Source organism: Macrotis lagotis, chromosome 1, assembly GCF_037893015.1.
Source record: "Macrotis lagotis isolate mMagLag1 chromosome 1, bilby.v1.9.chrom.fasta, whole genome shotgun sequence".
Lineage (NCBI taxonomy): Eukaryota > Metazoa > Chordata > Mammalia > Peramelemorphia > Peramelidae > Macrotis > Macrotis lagotis.
The window spans coordinates 431,259,327-431,284,754 of record NC_133658.1 but is presented as its reverse complement, the minus strand read 5'-3'; the positions used below and the strand labels follow the sequence as shown (position 1 = coordinate 431,284,754).

General features: G+C 34.2%; 1 protein-coding gene across 6 annotated transcripts in view; it reads right to left on the bottom strand.

Moving 5' to 3' along the window:
• Positions 1-274: 274 nt before the first annotated feature.
• Positions 275-25,428, bottom strand: part of MARK3 (microtubule affinity regulating kinase 3) — a 120,398-nt gene continuing 95,244 nt past the window's right edge. For 3 of the 6 annotated variants that reach the window (XM_074213170.1, XM_074213173.1, XM_074213174.1), the window contains 7 exons: positions 25,224-25,377; positions 21,322-21,539; positions 19,519-19,622; positions 6,672-6,929; positions 4,173-4,199; positions 2,945-2,989; positions 275-1,279 (listed from right to left, as the gene is read on the bottom strand). In XM_074213170.1, the coding sequence (XP_074069271.1) occupies positions 934-1,279; positions 2,945-2,989; positions 4,173-4,199; positions 6,672-6,929; positions 19,519-19,622; positions 21,322-21,539; positions 25,224-25,377 (1,152 nt within the window). In that variant the 3' untranslated portion in view covers positions 275-933. Of the gene's footprint in view, positions 1,280-2,944; positions 2,990-4,172; positions 4,200-6,671; positions 6,930-7,609; positions 7,775-19,518; positions 19,623-21,321; positions 21,540-25,223; positions 25,378-25,428 lie in introns of all 6 variants that reach the window. The other 3 variants (XM_074213175.1, XM_074213171.1, XM_074213172.1) reach the window with 3 other exon arrangements.

Below are 25,428 nucleotides of genomic sequence, written 5' to 3'. Positions count from 1 at the left end.
TAACAACCCTGCATAAACTCAAAATTTAATACACAGAGTTAGTTTGAGGCACTTCAGTTGATGTGAAAATATACAAGCATATTCCATGATAATCCTTTGCTAATGCTCCACTAAATGGCCACCATTAACACTGCTTCTAGGTAACCGTCTGTCTCTGGGCAACACTGGACTATAAGGGCCCTACTGGTGTTAGGAGGGATATTTATATTATGCTTCAGTTATTTTTTTTTGACAAGTTTTAATACAATACTAGGAGACATAATGCAAAACTCTATTGAGGAAAAATGAAATTTTTTTAATGATCTCATGAGATCTACTTGGGAAGGAAAAAAACCCAGCACATAAGCAATGTTCACAACTGGAAATTCAAACCTTTTGTACTTTTTTTTAAAGAAAAAGAAAATTCCACAGTAGCAAATTGTAAACCCGCACTAATTATAACTATTCCTATGCTGATTTTTATATTAAATGAAAGTTTCCTCCTTGGCTATATCCATTTTTAGCACCAAAATGATCTTCCAAAGAGGTATTGGTACAGCTTGGGATGTTGGTGTCAGGACTTGTTTACATATATATAATACTTTAAACTTATATACTATAAACACATAACTATACACTCTCACAGCCACACAAATGGGAGGCATATTTAAATGGATATATTCTGTAGACTGTTAAGAGACCTTTAGAACAATGTAAATAAAATGATGGGGTAAATATTTTACAGAATAGGCAACTTTAATGCTGCAGTGCACTTAGAAAAAAAAATTCCAACTCTTTTTCCTGGCTGAGCAGCTCATTTTCATACATATATTTTTTTAATACCATGATTTTAAAGATGCAGAAGTTATTGCCTAAATATTATTCTATACATTTCCATAAGTGTTCAGGAAAACACTTGACATTGGTACTTAATTTACAACATAGTTAACTTTGTTACAGCTTTAACTCATTGGCAATTTTGGAAGCAATGTTTTTAAAAGCTATAGATGTTCCTGATATCCGCTTGAAGCGGACGCCATTCAGTGACAGTCTTGGCAGTTTGCACACCTCCATTTCCCACTGTACAAGGTTTTCTGCATGCCCATCTCCATGGACACAAAAGAGCAAGAACCGCTCTCTCTGTTCATAGTCACAGTTATTGGCATCCAAGACTTTTCGAATTTCCCTCATCATGTCATTGGGATCCATGGAACTGGTGGTTTTCATACTCCAGGTAAACCGTAGGGAGCGGGGCTTTGCCTCCTTGTTTTCATCCTTGTGCTCAGCTGACACGTTGCGACTGAAATGCACAGGGGCAGGTTTATTTTCAACTCCATAGGAAAACTAACATGTACTTTAGTTAGTGAAACATATGGCACATTAAACATGTGTTTAACAATGCATATATACCATTGCACATTTCCTAATAGTTTCCAACTGGGTAAAGATAATGCTATGGGCTTGGGTATTTGTACTTTTATTAAGGAACAAATCAAGGAGCATTATCACAATTAATCATAAACACCTTTTTAAAAAATTTATTATGTCACTAAAATCCTATCTGGCCAAAAATTTCCTACAATCCCATACTCATTTATTTTTCATCTCTTCCTGCTTTGAGGAAACACTTTATAAACCTTTTTAAAGTGCTAAAAATCTGAGTTACTATTTCACAAAAAAAAATTTTGAAAAACCAAAGAGACAAACAGGATATTCTGTTCTCCCTAGGTTGCCAGGATTTCTTTGTAATTTCAGGAGGACTAAGGACACTAAAATAGTTATTTTTTTGTTTTTGACAATGAGCAGTTAAAATCCATCACTGATATGGCTATTTCCTATAATGATGTACAACTTTATCATTATTCTAGGAAAAAATCATTAATTTTTTGTGCATAAAAATATCCTCTTGAAAATGGGAAAGCAAATGTGGTATTTTGGAATTCTAGTCATATTAAAAAATCAATTGATCATTTTGAGTCTTTTTCTTTAATGGTTAAAAAATGAGAATAAACATTTCTAGCACCCAAGACATTCTGGTATTCCCAGATTATATTATCTATAGTTATAATTAAGCTGTCATCAAAACAGATAGTCTAAGTCATATAAATATGATAAAAATGTGAATACCTAAGTTTTAGAAATATCTAGTATATTAAAAAATGCTAAATATGGCAATGATTTTATAGGAAGAAAAGCTAGTGTGACCAATCTACACTTTTTCCTTCTATAAAAGCCAATATTCAACTTTTTTGTCAGAAATCTGAGGACAGATGAGGGAACAGAGAGGTTAAATTGCTAGGATGTGAATTCAAGCCCAAATCTTATGTTCTTTCTAATATGTATAGTATATATAATATATGTGTATATATCATACTCTGTTTTAAATAAAGTCATTCACAGCTTATGGAACCTCAGGGATCATGTCATATATTCCAGTATCCTAGACAATGTAAATTTGTGTACAGAATAAGCATTCATTAATTCTTTGTTGGACGGGTAGAAATTAAGGAAAAAAACCCCACACAAACACAAAACCAACCCAATGAGATACATTAAATAAAGCTATCACTGAAGAATGGGGAGACACTTCTTTTCTGACCACCTCATTATACCTCCTACTACTAATATTAACTGGACATTGTTGCCCAGTTTTAGCATTGTAGAAAACAATAAATCAAATAGGAATTTGTTCAATGACACTAAAACAAATACCGATATTAATTAAAATTAACTCATTTTCAACATATAAGATAGTGGTTTGGGGACACACTGAAGGAAAACAGTAATAAATTTAGTTTATTTCTTCTTTAACAGATATCCTTATTACAAGTTGCCCATTTGGGAAAACGGCAAGACACAAACATGTCAATGTGAAAAAACAATATTCAAGTAATATTTTATCTTCACCACATAGATGCAGTTGCAGCAATTAAGTAAAACTTTAAATAAAAATGATTCCCCTCACCTTGAACCCTCATATCTCCCGTTCCTCTCATATTCAGTTGGGAGCCTCAAGGAAAAGAATGCAGAAGCATAGGGAAGTGGGAAAGAGAAAAGAAATCTTATACTAGTGCATAACTATCTACATATGACAATTTATCTTTAAAAAAGTAATAGAGATACCAGATTTATTTATAACTTGGAATCATAAGTAACATTTCCCAAAATTCAGGAATAATTTCAAGTGAATATCTAACAATATACTTGTAGGACAGATAACCACACACACACACACACACACACACACACACACACACACACACACACACTCTCATTCTCTCTGTCTCTCTCTAAGTATGAACTTTATATTGGTCAACTGATTAAAAAAAGTTAATTTTACTCAAATCACATTAAATTTTAGTTAACAATAAAAATATTTAATGATCGTCTCAGAGGAGTTTAAGGGATGTACACTACATGCCCCGGAATTGGAAAAAAGACAAAAAAAAGAACTAACCGTATTTAATGAATAAGAAAATTGAGGTAGCGTGAGTACCATACAATGATGATGGGAACTTGGGTCATAAATAAACTTCACGATTCTCATCCACTAGATACAGCCTACTACTTTTGTTGATAAAATCAAGACATCAAAATGTCTGACTCCAAAATATCTTAAATGTTGATGTTATACAGTTGTCTATGTTTTAAGGTCTTCTAGGTGGACTACATTACATAAATAGCATTATTTGAATTTGGGCCAATTTCACCATGATTTTGATTTTCAAGTTTTTTTTTTAATAAATCCCTCTAAACAGAGAAACAAATTGTGATTAACACAAATATCACTCACCTTTGGCATGCTAGTGGCTAAATAATTCATTAATGTTACTGAATATTTCATTCTCCAAAAAGAATCATGCTAAGTGTATTAGTATAAAGACCAAATTATTCAGATGCTAATCATTCTACAAAAGAAAAGAAAATGCACAGAGCATGCTTAGCCTCTTGTTATTATGGGTACCACAGGCCCTTATATTTTGGAAAGAGTTCATATAATTCTTTCCATATATGTGTACACACACACACACACACACACACACACACACACACACACACTCACTCTAAAAGAAACAAGTATTTTAGTTCTCAGCAGAAATTTTAGTTTTAAGAGAAACCAGGGCTATAAAGCCAAACCTGAGGTTAATTGCAGAAGCCATTTGGGAATGGGGATGGAAATATAAAGGTCCTACCTTTTGATAAACCTGAATGACATGTTTCTAAAAGAAATTAAGCCAAAAGCAAAATTAACCAAGATGATTTGTACAAACTAAAATGAAAAAAAAAATCCAGTCAATTAGATTAGAGATAACAAAAAAAAAAACACAATAAAACAAAGTTCATTTTACTAACATATAATGAAACTGTTTCAAGATGTTGGCTGAAAATGAGCCAGTAATTGGTTCAACTGAATATTCTTGAGTTCTTAATTTGGAATTTTAAAGTCAAGAGATCAAGTTTACCCTGAAGCAGAAAAATATGAATTTTTTTGGAAAAAAATGCCAGAAACAAAGGTCACATTTTTATATAATTGCTTATTGAATTAAATTATTTAAAAATGTCAAGTTACATTAAGAAATGAAAGATTTTTGTTTAAAGCAGATCAAGTCACTTGTGATAGTTATAAACAAGTCATATTGCTCAATTTCTTTAGAGTATCTAGGTGACAAGTATCCCATGCTAAACTTTGAACCTAATAACGTGAAAATGTTACAATTAAATAGAAACACATTTAGAAATAAATAACACTAAAAAAATCAGCCAAATAAAAAATTATCTTTTTGTATGTTAAATCTGAACACTACTCTGAGTAATGTATTTTCAAAAGCAGCACATTTCTGTTTTTAGATCTGAAATCGATAAATTCATTAATGATAGTGAATTGTCACAAAATGGGCTATTAAATTCTTTAAATGAAAGGAATTATTTATGCTTTTAGAGTGTATACTTATTACACTGATACCAAGTAGTTATGTCACATTTTAATCACTCTTAGAAAAATAAATCACAATTTCAGAGTTGAAAAGTATTTTAGGTCAGATTTTTATTATAATTTTAGTTTCCTTGTTGGTTTGGTTACCTTTGCTTTATGTCATTCAGGATCATTGACATAATTGTACTAAGAAATTTTCTTTCCAGAGTCCTTTGTGTCTCCTGTGGTTAACACAGTCTGCCTTATATTCTTTTTTCTATTAGGTCACCATGCCAACAAGAGCTAAGAACACAGCTTAATCATGTGCAATGCTGCGCACATAGTAGGCTGCAGGATAGTACATGGATATGTGTATACAAAATTGTGTGCAGTTTCTATTGGCTCATAACTCGGATATATTTTGGTTCAGAGCTGGCTCTATTGTTAAAGAGAAAGAGGTAGAGACTTGAGTGCTCTTCCCTAAGTCTGAGTCAATGATGACTCCTAAAAAATTCCCCAACTATTGGACTTGAAATTTCAGTTTCTTAATTCAGAAAAGGAGATTAGATTAGATGTTATCTAGGGTCCCTTTCAAACAAGAATCCTATGCTTAAAGTTTTGCCCTAATGATCCAGACAAGTCATTAAAAGGGTCTACTAGATTGAAGTATTCAGCACACATCTTAAACAATATAGGTCACATAAAAATAAAAGTGGCAAGATAAGAGACCAGGAGAAGAAGCTGTGCCTAGATGAGCAGACAAACAGGAAAATCTGTATAGACAGTCCAACATTCACAGAGAAACTTTATATGAAAGTATATACTCAAATTTAGGCAAATTTAATTTCATAGAAGTCTATCACTAGGGGAATCTTTTGAGGTGGGATTTTGAATTTACAATGACTTTCAGATTTCCTAACGACAGAATTAACACCTATCTTTCACTATCTGTTTATGCAAAGGATCACAATTTCATCAATAATTTTTTCTTTTCCCCTAAAGAGCCTCCAGGATATCCTTCATTACAAAGAATCTTACGGGGGTGGAAAGGAAAAGGAAAAAAGTATTTTTATAATTAGTAATAAAAAAAATTTGTATTATATAGAAGGCTTTTAGCAAACTCCTAAGGCTAGTAGTATTCTTTGAACCATTTCAATATTCAAACCTTAGGTAAACCCCATCTATATATCATGGAATTTTAGAGTTCGACAAGAACTGAAGAGGCCATCTGGTCCAACCTATGTCTGATTAGGAATTCCCTCTAGACAGTTTGTCTATTTTCTGCTTGAGTACCTCCAAAGATAGATAATTCAACTAAATAACATATTTTTGGATTTCTTTGAGAGCAACAAAGTTTTCCTTGATTTCAAGCTGGTCTGTCATTGTATATCTTTATTTAATCTTCTGATCCTTTTATAATGATATTGGACTTCAAGGGCATGAAAGTCAATGCACAGAACACTTCATTTTTGAGAGGATACTGTCCCTATTTTCTTAATTGGTGATTATTTGCTGAGCATCACTGGAAGCTCAAAACCCTAAATGCTAACTTCTAGTACAGTGAAAAGATTAAAAATCTTTACCTATTAATTCCAAAGGCTTTCAATTATCACATTTCTAAAAATTAATGAAGGCTAAGTAAACTAATGAATGTTCAAGCTATACTGACTAGAAAAACAAGTTGAAATGAGAAGCATTTGAACAGTGGCTCATACATAAAAGAGGAAAAGTCATTTTTTTCCATCTTGTCAATTAAAACAACTCCACAGTACTTACTTACCTTCTTGTGAGTTTTGATGTTAATTTGCTAAAAAGATTAGATGAGCCCCTACTTCTGGTTTGGGAAAGTGGAGCTGCCTCATGTGACAAGCTGGGTGATGCTGGTGGGCCATTGTAAGTTGCTGTCCGCCGCTCCCGGGGCTGACCATGGAAAGTGCTACGACTGACAGTTCCTCTTGGGAAGCGAATTCGATCAGGAGTAGTTGCACTACTGATGCTATGTGTTGAAGCAACTGGAGTTCTCTGGTCAGGAACAGTGCTACAGAAATAGCAAATCATAATTTTGACTTCCTATTCACAGTCTAACTTTTGTAGCAAACAGTTCATGATTATAAAATTACAGTTACAACCACAACTTTTTCTAGAAATCCAGAACTGAAGGATATTTTACAAAAGAAATGGGGGAAAAAAAAATAGGCCAGAAGTGAATAGGAAGTAAAGGGAACACAAACCTTCAGGGAAATGTGGGAAAATCGTGCACATAGATTTTTAGGGACAAGGACAAGATAGGGAATTTCTGGGACAAAGAATGACTAAACTAAATCTTTTTTTCTGTTGCCTCTCCTCTCACAATGTGCCTACATGCAGAGAACCTTCCCACTTAAAAATAATCTTAATAAAGGAACACACAAGTGGAATTTAAAAATAGGCAACTGAAAAATTTTAAGCCCATAAAAAGTACCATTTCACATGCTAAAAGAACTGAGGAGGGAATGAAGAATTCCTTGTACTTTGACAACTATGCAGAAGGCACTGAAACACATACAGAGATAGAAATAGAGGGAAGATTTTACCAGACAGAATGTAAAGAAAAATGTGAGAAAGGACATTTTATAGACAGCCATAATAGACTCCAGGACTCTAAAATCCACAGCACACAACTAAAGCAGTGGGATCACATTAGTATCACAAGGATTTTGTGGGGTTTTTTTTTCTTACATATCCTTGAAGTTATCTCCTTCACTGTCTATTGTAGGTAACATCATCTTGGTCTGCCCAGAGGCTGACATGGACATCGACTTCTGATGTCTCAGCCGAAAACAGGTAGTAGATGTGGTACAAACTGAGGCAGGACTAGCTGCATAAGCGAACATTTCTGTCAGGCTGTGAGGGGGGGTTTGGGTTTAAGGCAGAGGCAGAAACAACAGTATGATGGACCAATAAAAAAAAAGTAACTACAGTTTAAAGCAAATACCTTCTTCCCCAAGTCAGTTCATTTCTGTTAAAGAACCAAAACTTTTATTATGAATTAGTGCACAGGGAAATCAGAGCATTTTGCTAATCCATAACTTAAATACTTAATATTAGTTTACAAAGAAAATAGTTTCTTTCACATTTCTGATGTTCATATAAATGTATTTTAAATACTGAAAAATCCTAGAGATCTGAAGTTTTATTTTTTATTTATTAATTATTTTTTTTTTTTAAGGTTTTTACAAGGTAAATGGGGTTATGTGGCTTGCCCAAGGCCACACAGCTAGGTAAATTATTAAGTGTCTGAGACCGGATTTGAACCCAGGTACTCCTGACTCCAAGGCTGGTGCTTTATCCACTACGCCACCTAGCCACCCCAGATCTGAAGTTTTATTATAAAGTTCATTATAATAAGTCATCACAATCCTGTACTCCAGATAGACTTTAAATATATACAAGCATTAAAAAAAAAATGCCACTGTAAAATGGACCAGCAAATTAGGGGTACAATAGATTCACTTAAAACTTCCATTCTACCTGCCTTAAAAAATACTTTATGCAAATAATATAGTTTACAACTCTTGATTCTAAAAGAATAGAAATGCCTTTTCAACTGAACAAAACCAATATTTAATAAATGACTGTTCTAGAGTGCTACAGAAATAAAGACAAAACTAAAATCAATTCCTTTTCTAAACCAACTTATATTTTACTCAGGGATGTGGTACTAAGTATAGCACAATGAAAACTGGGAAGGAACTGAAAATCGAGATGATTAAGGAAGAATTCATGGAGGAGAAGAGAGCATCTGAGTTGAACCTTGAAGATGGATAAGGCTTTTGAGAGGGCACAAATGAGGAAGGAATGCATTCAAGGAACAAGAAAACTGTGTGAGGTTGAGACAGAAATGAATGAATGCAAAAAACTTAACAAAATATTTAAGTGCTTACTATGTGTAAAGTACTGTAAATATACCTCAAACTTCTTGAGAGGATTGCTATAAGACACCAAGTAAAGAGAAGGAAGCATTCCAAGGAAGCTAATCATGCTCAACAAGGTTCATATCACAAGTGACTTTAAGATTGTCGTGCTTATTTAGACAAAAATAGAACCACTCAAGTAAATTTACCAATGTGATTTCCCAGCAGAAGTATAGTACAGTAACAATGTCCCAACCATTCCCCCTCTCCCCCCATGCAATATCACCACCCCTACATTAAAGTCATCTTCTGATGCTTTCATATAATGAGGAAAAGGTCCCAATAAAGTAAAAAAGTTCGAACTACTGGTTGAAGATCAGGCTGGGTACAGTATAATGAAATCTTTAGTCACATTATCTTTCAACAAAAAGTTTCTAATAGATTTTATTTGAGAAATATTATAGCCCTGTAATACTGAACTAATTGCAATAACAACTAAATTCAACTCCTGAGTCCTCTCTCCTGGAACTCAGTTTTCTTCTCTATCTATGTATATATACAAAATCCTAGCCAACCAACTGTCTATTGGATATTCTGAACTAAAAATGCTCTAAACCTAAAACTCAACATGTCTAAAAGAATTTATTCTTTTTCTTCTCAAACTTCTCCTTTTTACTGTCAGGGATATCACAATACTTTTATTCACCCAGGTTTGTAACCTCACTGTGATCCTTGCCTGTTCACTCTTATTTTCTGAACACATGCATCTAGCTACCAAATCTTATTTCTTTCTCCACATCACCTCTTTTAAGTTCCCTTCTTTCTAGACACACAGCTACCAACTTTGAGTTGACTGATCACCTAACAGGATATGGTTGAAGTGTTTTATTAGCAAATCCTCTGGAGACATGATCAGTGCCTTGAACACAGGTTTTATCTCTCTCAAAAAAGTTAGTTTTTCTTGACAATGTTACTGTCTTTGTGTAAACTGTTTACTGGCATCAGTTGAAAACTAGCCAGAAATCTTTGAAATCCTTTCACTTTATTTACAACCACACAATAATGTTTCAATACATTCATATACTACAATGCATTATCTAAGAGGCAATCTACAGCATTCTTTAGATTCTAGTTCTCTGCTTCTAGTCTCCCCTTCTGATTTCCTCTTTTGGATCAGAAATCAATTTGTTTTGCCTGAAGCTATTTCCTCCTATAGTTTCACCTAAAGTTCACCTATAGTTTGTTCCTGCATATTTACTCACTGAATCTGATATTTCTACATCAAAGTGTGTATTAAATTCTTCCTTGTCTGTTTCAGATAAGGTTTTTCTGATGTTCACTTCCCTCCTTTATTCCTCCGTATTTGCAGTCTTTATCTCATTTACACTGATTATGAGAAATAGCAAGTTGCACCCCATTCTTTCTTTTGTTCATCCTAGTGCATTGTTTTGACATTTTCTTCTTCTCTTTCCAATACACAGAACAGAATCAATCCATCCCCAAGATGTGTTTTCCACATTTAGATTCAAAAATACCTTATGAAGACATTAAGGATCTGAAAGGACACTTGCTTCTTCTCTCATTAGAATGTTAGAGTTACACCATTATATATACCCTTTGAACTGTTCAAATAAAACTCCTTGTTTATGTAGACATAACTATCTGGTCTGCAATTTAAAGATTCTGGTTGGGTTCGATCTTTTCATTAAAAATATTAGTGGTAAACTGTGGTATATGTATACTATGGAACACTACTGTTCTATTAGAAATCAGGAGGGACAGGAATTCAGGGAAGCCTGGAAGGATTTGCATGAATTGATGCTGAGCAAGATGAGCAGAACCAGGAAAACATTGTACACCATAATAGCAACATGGGAGTGATGATCAACCCTGATGGACTTGTTCATCCCCTTCAGCGCAAAAACCAGGGACAATTCGGAGCTATCTGCAATAGAGAATACTATCTGTATCCAGAGAAAGAATTATGGACTTCGAACAAATACCAAAGACTATTACCCTCAAATTAGAAAAAAAAAAGAGCATTATATTATAATAATTTTTACTATCTCATAATTTATATTTCTTCCTTAAGGATATGAATCTCTGTCATCACATTCAACTGAGATCAATGTATAACATGGAACCAATGTAAACACTAACAGAATGCCTTCTGTGGGGGGTGGGGGGGGGAGGGAAGCAAGAATGGAGGGAAAATTCTAAAACTCAAAATAAATAAAATCTTAAAAAAAAAATATGGGGGGTGGGGTGGCTAGGTGGCCCAGTGGATAAAGCACTGGCCATGGAGTCAGGAATACCTGGGTTCAAATCCAGTCTCAGACACTTAATTACCTAGCTGTGTGGCCTTGGACAAACCACTTAACCCTAGCAAAAACAAAAAAAAAAAGAAAAAAAATAATTGGAAAATTCTTTATTCCCATAAAAGGTCCATCCTCCAATCCACCCTCTATCCTAATATTCCCACAGGATTAAATATTATTTAGCAGGTAAGTTATTATGGTTTAAGTTTGTACTTTTGGTCTTCTGGGTTATCTTTTTTCAAGATCTACTCTCCTTTCTAGCAAACCCTTGGATCTTGGATGTCCTTACATTGCTTCCTAAACTCCTTTCTACATGCTTGTAGTATTTATTTTTCCTTTGATACAGGAGCTTAAGATTCTGGTTATGGTTATTTCAGAGACATTTTCCTTTTAGAGTTCTTTTCAGGAAATAATTAGTTTTTCTTTTGTTACAGGACATTAAATATTTTCTAATTTTTTTTATTTTGTTCTATTATCTCATTTTCTTTTGTAATCATTGATTTCTTTGCCATATTTTAGGGTTTCTTGGTTAAAGCTTATCTACACTATTAATTTTCCTTCTAATTTTTTCTCAAGACCTTTTTTTCATTTTTATTTTATCTCATAGGTAATCATATAGTCCTTACAGAAAACCCTTTGAATTTTTGCATGCAGTTGTTATAGATGCATATCCTAATTTTGGAGGATCTATGAAAGTTTTTGATATTGGCCAGTGTGTCTTTGATTTACCTGCCAATCAAGGTCTGAACTGAGGCTTTGTGACAATGTATGGTTCTATCTTCCTGCTGTGCTTTTGGGTAGGGTTGTTGAACTTGCTTGTTTTCATCCCAGGATCAGCTGAGTTCTCATAATGACCTTTAAGATTCAATACTTAATTTTCAGGTCAGAGCATGGGACTCTCACAGCTCCTTGGTATGGGATATCTAATTTAAGGACTGTGGCAACAGATGGCCAATGACTGCTGTACTCCCACAACTTCCAAGTTACTCATTCTGGGGCTTTCTTAGCAGAAGCCCTCTATTATAGCTTCATGTAGGCTACATATGTTACTGATACTTCATTAGATTTCCTGGGAGGCTAGCCTGTGTTAATACTGGCTTTCCTGGCAGTCCAATTTCCTTTGGATCTTTAAGTTTTTGATGACTTCTTGTGCAGTTCTGGGGTGAAAGCCACTTGCTGTAGTTGCTTATTAGATTTCTAATTCATTGAAGGAGCCATTGGAATTTATTGGGAGTATGTATTTATGACATCATCACACTTGTGGCTTTAGGAAAAACCACTTTGGTAGTAGTGAAGAATGAACTGAAGTGGGAAGAAACTTAACCATAAGCTATTCTAATAGTCAAGACTTGAGATGATAAGAACTTGAACCCGAACTCTACGTAAGTGAGTGGAAAGGGATGCATATAAGAAATAAAAAACCTGGGTGACCAGACGGATGGTTGGTGCCCTAAACAATTACTAGGAAGCTGGGAAGAAAGTGGAAGGTTTAAGAAGAAAATGAATGACTTCTTTTTTGGACATAATGCATCATCTATAGGAAATCTAGTGTTGTCCAAGAGACTGTTGGTGAAATAGGTTCGGAATATAGATTAGAACTGGATTTAAAGAACTAGAAAGCACCTTCCTCTGAGAGCTGATGAGACCCTAAATTAGTAACAGAGAGGGAGAAAAAAAGCTAAGGAATGCCAATAATTAACGAGCATGACCTGGATGAGGAATCAATAAGAGACTGAGAAGGAATAGTCAAATAGGAGAACAAGAAGACTAAGATCAAAAAAGAAGATTGAGGAAAAAAAATCATTAGATTTAGAAATTAAGAGACTTTGGAGAGAATAGATTAATGCTAATGAAACAGAATGCCAGACACAAACCAAAAGTAGAATCAGTTTTATAAAAAAGGAATGTAAAGAACAGAGAAACTAGAAGCAGCTAGGTGGTGTGGTGGATAGAGCACTGGCCCTGGAGTCAGGAGGATCTGAGTTCAAATTCTACCTGAGACAATTATTGAAGATTTCTTGAAAGGCAGCATCTGTTTTCCTGGGTCACTTCACTTTCTTTCTCTGACATTTTATACCCTGTCTGAGTATTTTCTCCATGTTTTCTTTCTTTTAAAATTTTGGAAGATTATGCAAAGCCCTGTTCTAGATCATTGTTGTCTTCTGCAACTCCTAATGTAGCAAAGGAATGATATTTTATTTATTTCTGCTATAAAACCACTTCTACTTTGCTTCTTTGGCGAAAGTTCCACTCCAGTCCTTGCTCAAACTTAAAAAAAAACTTACACAACTTTTATTCCACCCCATCTTGAAAAAGGTAAGAAGGCCAAAAGCCCCTTGGCAATGTTTATATTCTTTTGGCATCAACAGTCTTCCAGCTATACTCCTAAAATTTTTATTCAGTACTTTGTCTGTTTCTCTACATTCTTCTTGATTGCATGTATATACTGCATTTCTCTAAGTCAGCAGAATCCCTTGCACAAAAAGGAGCTTACCAAACATCTGATATTAATGACATGGTTCTACAACTTCTTGACTGGTAACTGACTCAGGTAATGGGGATGTGACAGCACTATCCTGCTAGTAGTTTTTTCCCTCCTACCCTCTAGTCTCAAACTCTCAGACAATCTAGTCAAAATATATCTCGGAGGGCAACTAGGTGGCATAGTGGATAGAGCATCAGCCCTGGAGTCAGGAGGTCCTGAATTCAAATGCAGCCTCAAATATTTGATATTTATTAGCTGTGTGATCTTAAGCAAGTCACTTAACCACACTGCCCATGATTCTTTGCATTTTTAATCCTTCTGTATCATCAGTCAGGCAATGCTTCTGTGAAAATATCTAAGACCTGAAAGCAGCTGAAACAGACTTGAACACCTAGCCTCTCACTTCTAATATCCCTCTCTCTTTCATTTTTGCAAGGCAACGGGGTTAAGTGATTTGCCAAAGGCCACACACTACGTAATTGTTAAGTGTCTGAGGGCAAATCTGAACTCAGGTCCTCCTGAATCCAGGGTCAGTGCTCTATTCACTGTACCACCTAGCTGCCCCTATTTCTGATCTCTTTGGGATACAGATCTAGTAGTAGTATTGCTGGATCAAAGAGTGTGCGGTTTTATAGTCCTTTGGGCACAGTGTCAAATTGCTTTCTAGAATGATTAATGCATTAACAATGAAATAGTGTCCTAATTTTCCCAACATTTATCATTCTCCTTTCCTGTCACATTAGCCATTTGAAAGGTATGAGGTGGTACTTAAATTTGCATTTCTCAAATCACAAATGATTCAGAGCATTTTTTCATATAACTATAGAATATCTGAAAATTGCTTATTCATATCATCTGACCACATATCCAATGGGGAATGACTTGTATTCTTATTTTTTCAAGTTTTTTTTTTTGCAAAGCAATGGGGTTAAGTGGCTTGCCCAAGGCCACACAGTTACGTTTAAGTGTCTGAGGCTGGATTTGAACTCAGGTACTCCTGCCTCCAGGACCGGTGCTCTATCCACTGTGCCACCTTAGCTGCCCCCAACTTGTATTCTTATAAATTTGATTCAGCTCTCTAAATATTTGAGAAATTAAGTCTTTCTTAGAGAAACTTGCTAAAAAATTGTCTCCTGGTTTTCTGCTTTCCATAAATCAGCGTTAATGAATAAGAAATAGTGTTTTGGGAGATATTATGATAGACAGGAAACAAAGAAGTCTAAAGGAAAGAACATTAGGTTAGGAAGAGATCTGGGTTCTAATACTGATGTTACAACTAACCTGTGAATGTTAGCAAATGAATGAACTCTCTGGATCCCAACAAAGTCAATTACATTTTTATAGCAACTAATAGTTTACAGATGAGGAGATCAAAGCAATCTAAAGCCATATGAACAAATGCTCTAAATCATTAATTATTAGAGAAATGCAAATTAAACCTTCTCTGAGGTACCACCTCATGCCTCCCAGATTGGCCAATATGACCAGAAAGGATAATGATCATTGTTGGAAGGACTGTGGGAAATCTAGGACACTATTACACTGTTGGTGGAGCTGTGAACTCATCTAACCCTTCTAGAGAGCTATTTGGAACTATGCCCAAAGGGCAACAAAAATGAGCATACCCTTTGATCCAGCAATACCACTACCGGGTCTATACTCTGAAAAGATGATGAAAAAGGGTAAAAACATCACATTCAAAAATATTCATAGCAGCCCTGTTTGTGATGGCCAACAATAGGAAATCAAGTAAATGTCCTTCAGTTGGGGAATGGCTTAGCAAACTGTGGTATATGTATGTCATGGAACACTTTTGTTCTATTAGAAACAAGGAGGGATGGGAATTCAGGGAAGCCTGGAGTTATGTATTTGCATTAACTGATGCTGAGCAAGATGAGCAGAACCAGAAAAACACTGTACACCCTAACAGCAACATGGGGGTGATGATCAACCTTTATGGACTCGCTCATTCCATCAATGCAACAATCAGGGACAATTTGGGGCTGTCTGTGATGGAGAATACCATCTGTAATCAAAGAAAGAACTGTGGAGTTTGAACAAAGACCAAGGACTATATTACCTTTAATTTGGGAAAAAAAAACCCTGATATCTTATTGTTTGATCTTGCTATCTCTTATACTTTATGTTTCTTTCTTAAGAATATGATTTCTCTCTTGTCACATTCAATTTGCACCAGTGTATACCATGGAAACAATGTAAAGACTGGTAGACTGCCTTCTTTTGGGGTGGGGGGAGGGAAGTAAGATTAGGGGAAAAATTGTAAAACTCAAAATAAATAAAAATCTTTATAAACATGGAAAAACAAAATAAAACAAAAGAATACTGCAAACTTTTCAGAAAAACAATTGAAATACCAAGAAACTTAAGCAATCACCTAAGCAAGAATTGTAGGAGAAATCCACAAAATATAGCCTCAAGAGAATAATTCTAAAACATCTTTCAGCAAATCCTAAAAGAAAAACACAGCTTGGACACAGATTCAATAGCAACATAAAGAAATGGAAAGGGAATTAAGTTAGAAATAATAGGTATAAAATTCTACTCAAGCAAGAAACTCCCTGAAAATTAATAAAACAAAATAGAAGCCAAGGATTCCATGAAGCAATAAATATTAATATGAAATGAAAATACTGAAAAAAAAAATTCTAAAGTAGCTCATAGCTGAAATGAATGACTTGGAAAAGAAATAAAAAAAAATTAAGAAATCACTGAAATACTGTGACCTAAAAAAGAGTTCATTCTTCTTATTTCAAGACATCTAAATCTCTTAGAAAAAGAGGGTAAAGAAGAAATAAAAATAATTTACTGGTCTCCTCTTGAAACTCCAAATAAAAGCTCTAGAGACACCATAGACAAGTCAGTGCTATGTATAATGACATGAAAAAATGCTCTAAATGACAAATGATTAGAGATATAAAAATTAAAACAACCTGAGGTTGGGATGGCTGGGTAGTACAGCACTGGCCCTGGAATCAAGGAGAAGCTGAGTCCAAATCCGGCCTCAGACACTTAATAATGACCTAGCTGTGTAGTCTTGGGCAAGTCACTTAACCCCATTGCCTTGCAAAAAATGTAACCCCCCCCACAAAAAAAACAATCTTACACTTACTACTAAACAAAAAATGAAAATGTCAAAAGTTGGAGGGGATATGAGAAAATTGGAATTTTAATGAATCATTCCTGAATTGTGAACTGATCCAACCATTCTGGAAAACAATTTGAAACAAAGCCCAAAAGGGCTATAAAATTATGTCTACCCTTTGACCCAGTAATACATTCCAAAGAGATTTACAAAAGAGAAAAGGATCTCTTTGCAAAAAAGTATCTGTAGCAGTTCTTTTTGTATACAAATAATTGGAAATTGAAAGCATTCCCATCAACGGGGGAATGGCTGAACAACTTGTGATATGTGATTATAATGGAATAATAATCTGCTAAAAGAAATCATGAATAGGATATGCTTTCAGAAAAACCTGTTAAGACTTACATGAACTGAAGCAAACTGAAGTGGGCATAACCAGGAAAACATTGTTTACAGTAACAACAAAATTATAAAATAATCAACTTTGAATGACTTAGCTAATCTCAGCATTACATTGATCCAAAATAATTTCAGAGATGCATGATGGAAAATGCTACTTACTTCTACAAAAAGAACAGATAAGACTCTGAGTACAGAAAAAAAGAGTACATTTTTCTACTTTATTTTACTTGGTGTTTTTATTGCAGGGAGTGAGGGTGTTCTTGTATTCTTTTATACAAGATGATTAATACAGAAATGTGTTTTATAAGGCTAAACATGTATAAAATAATAATTGCTTGCAAGGATAGGACAGAATCTGGAACTCAAAAATTTAAAAACAAATGCTGAAAATTGAACATGCAAATAAAAAAAATTTAAAGATTAAAAGATACAGCAAATGAGAACTATGTTCAAAAGACTATTAAACTGCATACCACTTGACCTGGTAATAATATGTCTAACAGGGCAAGAGATCAAAGAAAACATGATTCACATGTGCAAAAATATTTATAGCAGCTCTTTTTTGTGGTAGCAAACACTTAATCTGGAATGTCTTTTAGGAATTTAGGGACACATTTGCATCATGATGAGATTATAAGAATAACACATTAGAATACTGCTGGTGGGGAAGCCAAAAGTTTTTATTTTTTTTTGAAACATGGGCAGTGTAGAATGTTCTTAATTATGCATATTTGTAATAGGTTTTGTTTTTCTTTCCTTTTCACTTGGTAAAAAAAGGAGAGGAAGAGGCAGAGAATTTGGAACTGAAAAAAATAATATAGAAGATCATATGCTTTTAAAAATATAAAGTAATGGGAAAAAGGCAGTAATATAATCTTTTCTTTTTCTTTTTTTTTGCAAGGCAATGGGGTTAAGTGGCTTGCCCAAGGCCACACAGTTAGGTAATTATTAAGTGTCTGAGATCGGATTTGAACCCAGGTACTCCTGACTCCAGGGCCAGTGCTTTATCCACTGCACCACCTAGCCACCCCAGTAATATAGTCTTAACAGAAAAAGGTAGAAATAGGAGTCTGAAATTTAGATATCTTTTCTTTTTAGTTTTTTTTTTGCTAGGCAATGGGGTTAAGTGGCTTGCCCAAGGCCACACAGCTAGGTAATTATTAAGTGTCTGAGGCCAGATTTGAGCTCAGGTACTCCTGACTCCAGGGCCAGCACTCTATCCGCTGTGCCACTTAGCCGCCCCAGAATTTAGGTATCTATGGTCAATTAAGTGAAAAATTAAATCAATGAATCAAATTATATTTTAAAAAACTTTCTTTTTAAGGGAAATGAATCTTATTAGGAAATTAGAATTTTAAAAAATCTACACAAACCAAAGGAAAAAAGTGCATCTCAAACTCAAGAATCATTTGGAAAATCAGAACAACAAAATTCCATTTTCAGAAAATTATGACTTCTAAGGAAGGAACTTTCATTCAGCATACCTTCATCAATGTTTTCTATCAAGTGAACTTTTCAAGTGAACTATATTATAGTACAACAGACACATTTTTACTTTCATGTCAAATTCAACTAGTACAAGATTTGAGGAACAGAATCTGACAGGAAATTGATTAAAAGAGGATGATGATAAAACAGATGTTTGAAGGATAGAGGAAGACGGGTACTGAGTTAAGATTTCAGTGATTGTTAAGTTTACTGGATCTAATGAAATAAAAACAGATGGGTATAATTAATTCCATGAAAGCAAAAGCAGCAACTTGTAGTTACACATAAGAATTAGATAGCACTGAAGAGAATTCAAATAATAATGATAAACTAGCCATGTTGTATAACTTACACATGTATTTTTTAAAAAGCTAAACTTTATAATTTGAATATCCATCAAAATACTTACACGTGGACCAAACATGTTCTCCAGTCATAGTCCAAATACCCTCCAGAACAAATTCAGATTTGAACTTTGATTTCAAATTTTTCTGGCTATTATCCTCATAATACTTCATAATTATAAGTAATATTATATTATAATTAATTTTAAGAGCACAGTTCCCACTCCAACATGACCTAATAGTAGTGTTCTGCATCAGGTTCCTTATTTTTCTGCCTGTGGGCCTTTATGACTATTGCCTGATATAGATGGAAGTAAAAATGTTCTTCCTATATCACAACCCAGTTTTTTCTTACTTAATTATTCCAATTAGTTTAATTGCCAATAATCTACTTTTTAACTTAACTTATTGCCTTAACCATGAAGGAATTTACAACTTGAGTTTCTGTGATTAAGTACAGACAATAATAAGAGACAAACTAGGAGTCTTATGTTTCTTGCTAATCACAATGAAGAAACACACACACAAACAATGACTTTATGGAAAAAAACATGAGACAATCAAACATCTTTGCTAATAGTTTAAGCTCCATACCTGTTTTCTTTGCCATTCTGAATCACTGAATGTCTATCTGCAGTAGTCCTTTCGCTACAAACATAAGTATTTCGTCGTGTCATCCCACCAGATGTTGAATTATTCTAAAAGAATAGCATTTATTTTTTATAAAGAAAAGTTCAATTTATTAATGCAAAGTTTATAAAAATAATCACAAAAGAAATTATTTCTCATGTTTTTCACTACAAGATGATCTCAATGGCACACTCCAAATTTTACGGAATTATCTTTCTCAGAGTTAGCTGCTCAGCAGACAAAGTACAGCAGAAGAATAAATGAAAAAGTATTCATAAAATCAGGGCTACTCCAAAAATCAAGTATAGGATATCAAGAGCAAAGTCAACAGATTTACAATTAAATATATTCAAAGATAATTTAAAATCAAGCATCTCTAAATAATAGGAAATCATAGATGGGAAGAAAAATTTGAGATCCCATAGACCAATTCTCTCATTTTATACAACAGGAAATTGAGGCCCAAATATGGGTCACACAATACTTTAGAGGAGCATTACCATTTTTCTTTACTGATCAATAATTGTCCATTAATGTTACCTTATTCAAAAATGCCCTCAATAATTTACACACGGTACCCCAAAATCAACCCAGGTGAAACACAATGAAAGGTAACTTGAAAAAGTCACAATCATAAACGAGAAATCATGAATCACATTTATTAAAATACTAAGGCAGGAATGTACAGGAATATAACTTTCTAATGACTGAAAGGAGAAACAAGAGAACAGGAAAAGGCAGTCACAAGAATATAACTAGGGCAGTCTCTTTAAGTCACTACTTCTCTCTTAAGACTTCTTTTCCACATGTATAAAATGAGGAAATTGGATTATATATGTACTAAGGATTTTTCCAAATATAATAGTCAATGAAAATTCTTAACTTTTCTGACTCCCAATAAAATTAAAAAATAAAATTAGCATAATAATCCAGAGGTGTTAAGGAGACAGAAGCAAAAGTCAAAAAAGTGGGTAAAGTTGAGAATTAACTTGAATAACCAGTATACCTTTAGGAAATTGATTAACTAGTTAGACTTTATTCTCAGCAAGAATAAAACATTGTCTAAAAATTAAAAATAACAAATATTTTGTTTCTTTCCTTAATATTCATCTTACTTACCTGTTATAGAAACAAGGACACATGATTATGTGATGATTGTTCAAACATTTTAGTTGTGTCCAACTTTCTGTGATCACTTTGGGAATTTCTTAAAGGCCAAGATACTGTGGTGGACTGCTATTTCCTTATCCAATCCATTTTACAGATGAGGTAATTGAGGCAAACAGGATTAAGTGACTTGTCCAGATTCATACAGTTATTAAATGTTGTCCCCCTGACTTCAGGCCTGACACTCTATCACTGTGCTACCTGTCTCTAGGGTTACATAATGAACCCTTTTGACAATTAAGTAATATTTTAAGTTCTTAATCATTGTGGGCCTCACTTTCAAATGAAGCATTTGGACCAGATGATTCCAAACGATTCTGTTTTAAATCTAGAACTATATGCTTAGGAAATCAATCCAGAAAGACAAAGTGTTTTATCAAAAGTTACATAGAAAGTAATAGAATTAGGATCTGAACCCAAGGTCTATGATTACAAAATCATACTTCCTTCCTCTTCAACTACTCTGTCTCGGTGAGAACTAAAGGACAGTTGTTGCTATACTATACTATACAAAATCAGAATCATGGACAAAAATCTGAATGTTCTAAATAGATATTACAAAAGAACATTAAGTACCTCTACTGAACAAACATGACTTACGCTAGGAATAGTGGCACTTTTCTTCCGTTCAGGAATATCTGCCTTATTTGGATTATTTGCATTACCCAGCATGGGACTAGCTGGTGCTAAACCCTTTCCTCCAACAGCACTGCTGCTGGATTTACGTGGCTGAATTCCTTCTTCTTTGAGGTCATTATCTGCAGTGCTGGTCTGACTCCTTTTGGGATATGCCACAACTGGAGGAATAGATGGTCCAGCTGAAATATAGAATTTTTTGTTTCAAATTAGAATAAATCTCTAATACTGACTTGTTGAAAATAGAGTACTTAACAAGCAGGGCAAAAAAAGAACTATTTCAAAGAAATAAAAAGATAATGCAGTAAAATCCTCTTTGAAGTTCCCCCTGATAAACAAATTTTCCATAAATAAATCGAAATTGTTAGGTGCTATCTACTTTCCATAATCCTTCCTTTAAATGATCTCACAATCAAGAAGTTTTTGGTAGCTATCCTGTGGAAAACATCTTGGGAGGATGTTACTGTAGTCATACCAAATCAACTATGCTATTGATGCACACAGAATCATGCAGAAGCCATGGTTTCACCTTGGAAATTTGACTGAATTACATCCTTTTTTGTACAAGAGAGGCCTTCACCTTTTGGAACAGAATAGTATTACATAATTACAAAATATTTCCTTTAAGTTGTCTCAAATTTTACCTTGAATTTAACTATGTAATACAATGAAATTGTGGTTCACAAAGGCAGGAAAAAGCATAGAAAGAGCCGGTGTCCACTTAAGCAGTAGCAGAGAATTCAAAATACAAAGAATTTGAAAAATTAATCATTTCAATTTTATAGATGAAAAACGAAAATGCATGACCATACTTTCAAAGACAGTATAAATGTAGTAAACTTGGGTGACTTGGGTACCTATACTTATTAGTTGTATGAATACAGCCAGTTATTCTACCTCTGAGGTTCAGATATACAGGAGAAAAGAAAAATACCCTTTTAACATGTTTAAGAAAAATACTTTAAAAATCTTATATAGTTGGGGCGGCTAGGTGGCGCAGTGGACTGGCCCTGGAGTCAGGAGTACCTGGGTTCAAATCCGGTCTCAGACACTTAATAATTATCTAGCCGTGTGGCCTTGGGCAAGCCACTTAACCCCATCTGCCTTGCAAAAAAAAAAATCTTATATATCACCATATAAATCTATAATATTCTTTATTTGGTAGGGGGATGGAGTTAGATTTTATAGCTATAAGAAAACATGGCTCATCTCCAGAAAATTCTAAATTAAGAATACTGGAGAAAAATTAGGTGAATAAAACTTTCTGTTGGGAAAGAAGGATGAAGTTTGGTAGTTTCAAAACAGAACCCCCCCCCCCCCCCAGTAGAATACTGCTAAAAACATAAAGTACAGGTGACATGTCATTAGCTCAAAATGTTTTATCTGTCTTTCCCATTTATGAAAAAGCCTAACATTGCCTGATCTATTTAACTTTGAGACAATCATTAATTTGTTTCAAATCTATAACATTTTTCATTTGGTAAAAAGATAGCCAGGTCTGACTTCATGTAAAATTTTGACTGACAGAGATAAATATTCAAATCAATGAAAAACATGAGAAGTTTGAGGGAATTATTTAGGTTTTAATCAACCTATAAATGCTTATATACACATCACCTTTCATGACAGGATCTTTGAAAATTTTAGCCAATGAATCCTATCCAATATTCATATTTATAATTCAGAAAAAACTAATATCTTAAAGGCTAAGAATTTTCATTTCATACAAACTAAATATATGTTTATAAAAACTGGTATATCTTAGCTGACAGATAATTTTTCCTTTCTTTTCATTCCATCCTAAATTGTGTGTGCACTCATTAGATACATGTTTTAAAGTATAATTTTATGTCAAACAAATTATAACAGATACATATCCCAAATGCCTATGCTTGGGTTTGTTTTTTAAACTCATTTGGTCAAACTTCTTTGGACTAAACTCCATTGTATCTGTTATTACACCTCATCAGTATATTTCCTATCCTCTGTTTTTTCTGATTGGAAGGATTGGGTGTTACCTTTCCCCTTTTTGATTGTAAGTTCACTGAAGGCAAGGACTGTTATTCTTTTTTTTAGGTTTAATTTATTTATTTCTTTTTTTTGCAAGACAAATGGGGTTAAGTGGCTTGCCCAAGGCCACACGGCTAGGTAATTATTAAGTGTCTGAGGCCGGATTTGAACCCAGGTACTCCTGACTCCAGGGCCGGTGCTTTATCCACTGTGCCACCTAGCCGCCCCTAAGGACTGTTATTCTTTATCATATCTGTATCACTAGTACTCAGCAAGAATGCCTGGAACATAGCTGGTGTTTAACAAATGTTTATTGACTGACTGGCTCATCCTTTCTCCCCTATGAGTTAGGAACACAGCATTCTTAATGATTACCTCCTTTATCAGCTTATGAATCTCCCTGAGCTCTGGGCAGCAAACCATACAGAAGAACTGAATGAATTTTGTTAATTTCTTATTAATTTCGTTTAAAAATATTCTTATGTGACATTCTTTTTTTAGACTAAAAGTTCTGTGATGGTAGGAAATGTATTATAAAAAAAGACAATAAAAATATATGCTAAAAAATCTCATCAAGTTGAGATAAGAGAATATATAGTGGGAAAAACATTAGACTATCACTCTATTTTTCTTTTACTAAGAGAAGAGGTTTGTTAGAAGATCTGAAAGGAGATCATTCTAGTAATAGTAATAACAACAACAACAACAAAAAAGAGAGTCAAAAACAAGATTGGACCATAGAGAAATGCCCTTTTTGGCTAGAATACACACACACACACACACACACACACACTTGAGCAAGAAAGTGAGAAGGAAGGGGGTTGTCGAGGTGACTCAAAAGTTTTATTTTAGTTGCTAAATAATTTGGAAAAAAAAGACATTCCATAATGAGGGGTAGGCAGCATTGAGCTAAAGGAGAAAAAACAAAATTCAGATTCACTGATTCTGGTGAACCATGAGGTGGAAGATCAAGGAGAAAAAGTCCAAATTCCAATAAAAAATTTTCATGTTCTTATAACATAATGAGTGATATTTTCATTTTATTTAGTCAAAGGGAATTGTTTACAGACCACAGTTTTGTTTGGCTATTTTTTTGGAGGGGGAAAAGAGGAAAGAGAAATATTTTATATAAACTCTTGAAATATACAAATTCTAATATCATTAAAAAAGCATCAATTAACTGCTTCTTTGCTCACCGGGCAATGTCACACACAGTACAAATCACTAACAAAATAGGGACATAAAAACAGAAATATATATATATATATATAAAGGTAAAATATAATACAAAAACTACTTGTAACAAATAGTCTTCTGACCCAGACCTGAATAATCAGGTGTTTTTGTTTGTCCCCCCCCCCCCCCCCCCGCCTCCGCAAGGCAATGGGGGTAAAGTGACTTGGCCAAGGTCCCACAGCTAAGCAATTATTAAAGTGTCTGAAGACTGTTTTGAAGTCATGACTCCAGGGCCTGTGCCCTAGCCACTGGGCCAGCTAGATAACCCAATAATCAGGTGTTGATGAAACATTGTTAAAAAATTTTATTTATTTAAGGCCTAGGTTGATCCTCAAATAGCAGGCACAAAATCAGTTACTGTGCTAGATGCTTCATTTTAGTGAAACCTATCAGGGCTTCAGCTGCACTGTGGCAACCTTTGGAAATCCAGAGTTCATCTCTCTTTATTCCATATCAGGATTTTAGCAGAAGTCAAAAGAACTCAGAAAAATAAAAAAGAAAAAGGCACCTGGCTAGGCAGTGAGGTAAATGCTTTATATCATTTCATATGGCCACTGGTCACAATCAGTCTACCTATTTAAAAGGAAAAGCAAAGACTATTCTTTGCTAGGATCACTCACCATGATCACTGTATCGTCTTTGCTTCTGGCTTGAAGAAATGCTTCTTTGGACTTTGTGGTGAGGAGATTGTCCCGTGCTATTATTAAGATCACTGCTTGGCCTAACCTTAGCAAGTGAAAGATTGCTGCTGGAACTTGAATCACTAGCATCCAGCTAGGGAAAAATTGAAAAAGGACAACATACATACAAATACAAACGATTTAT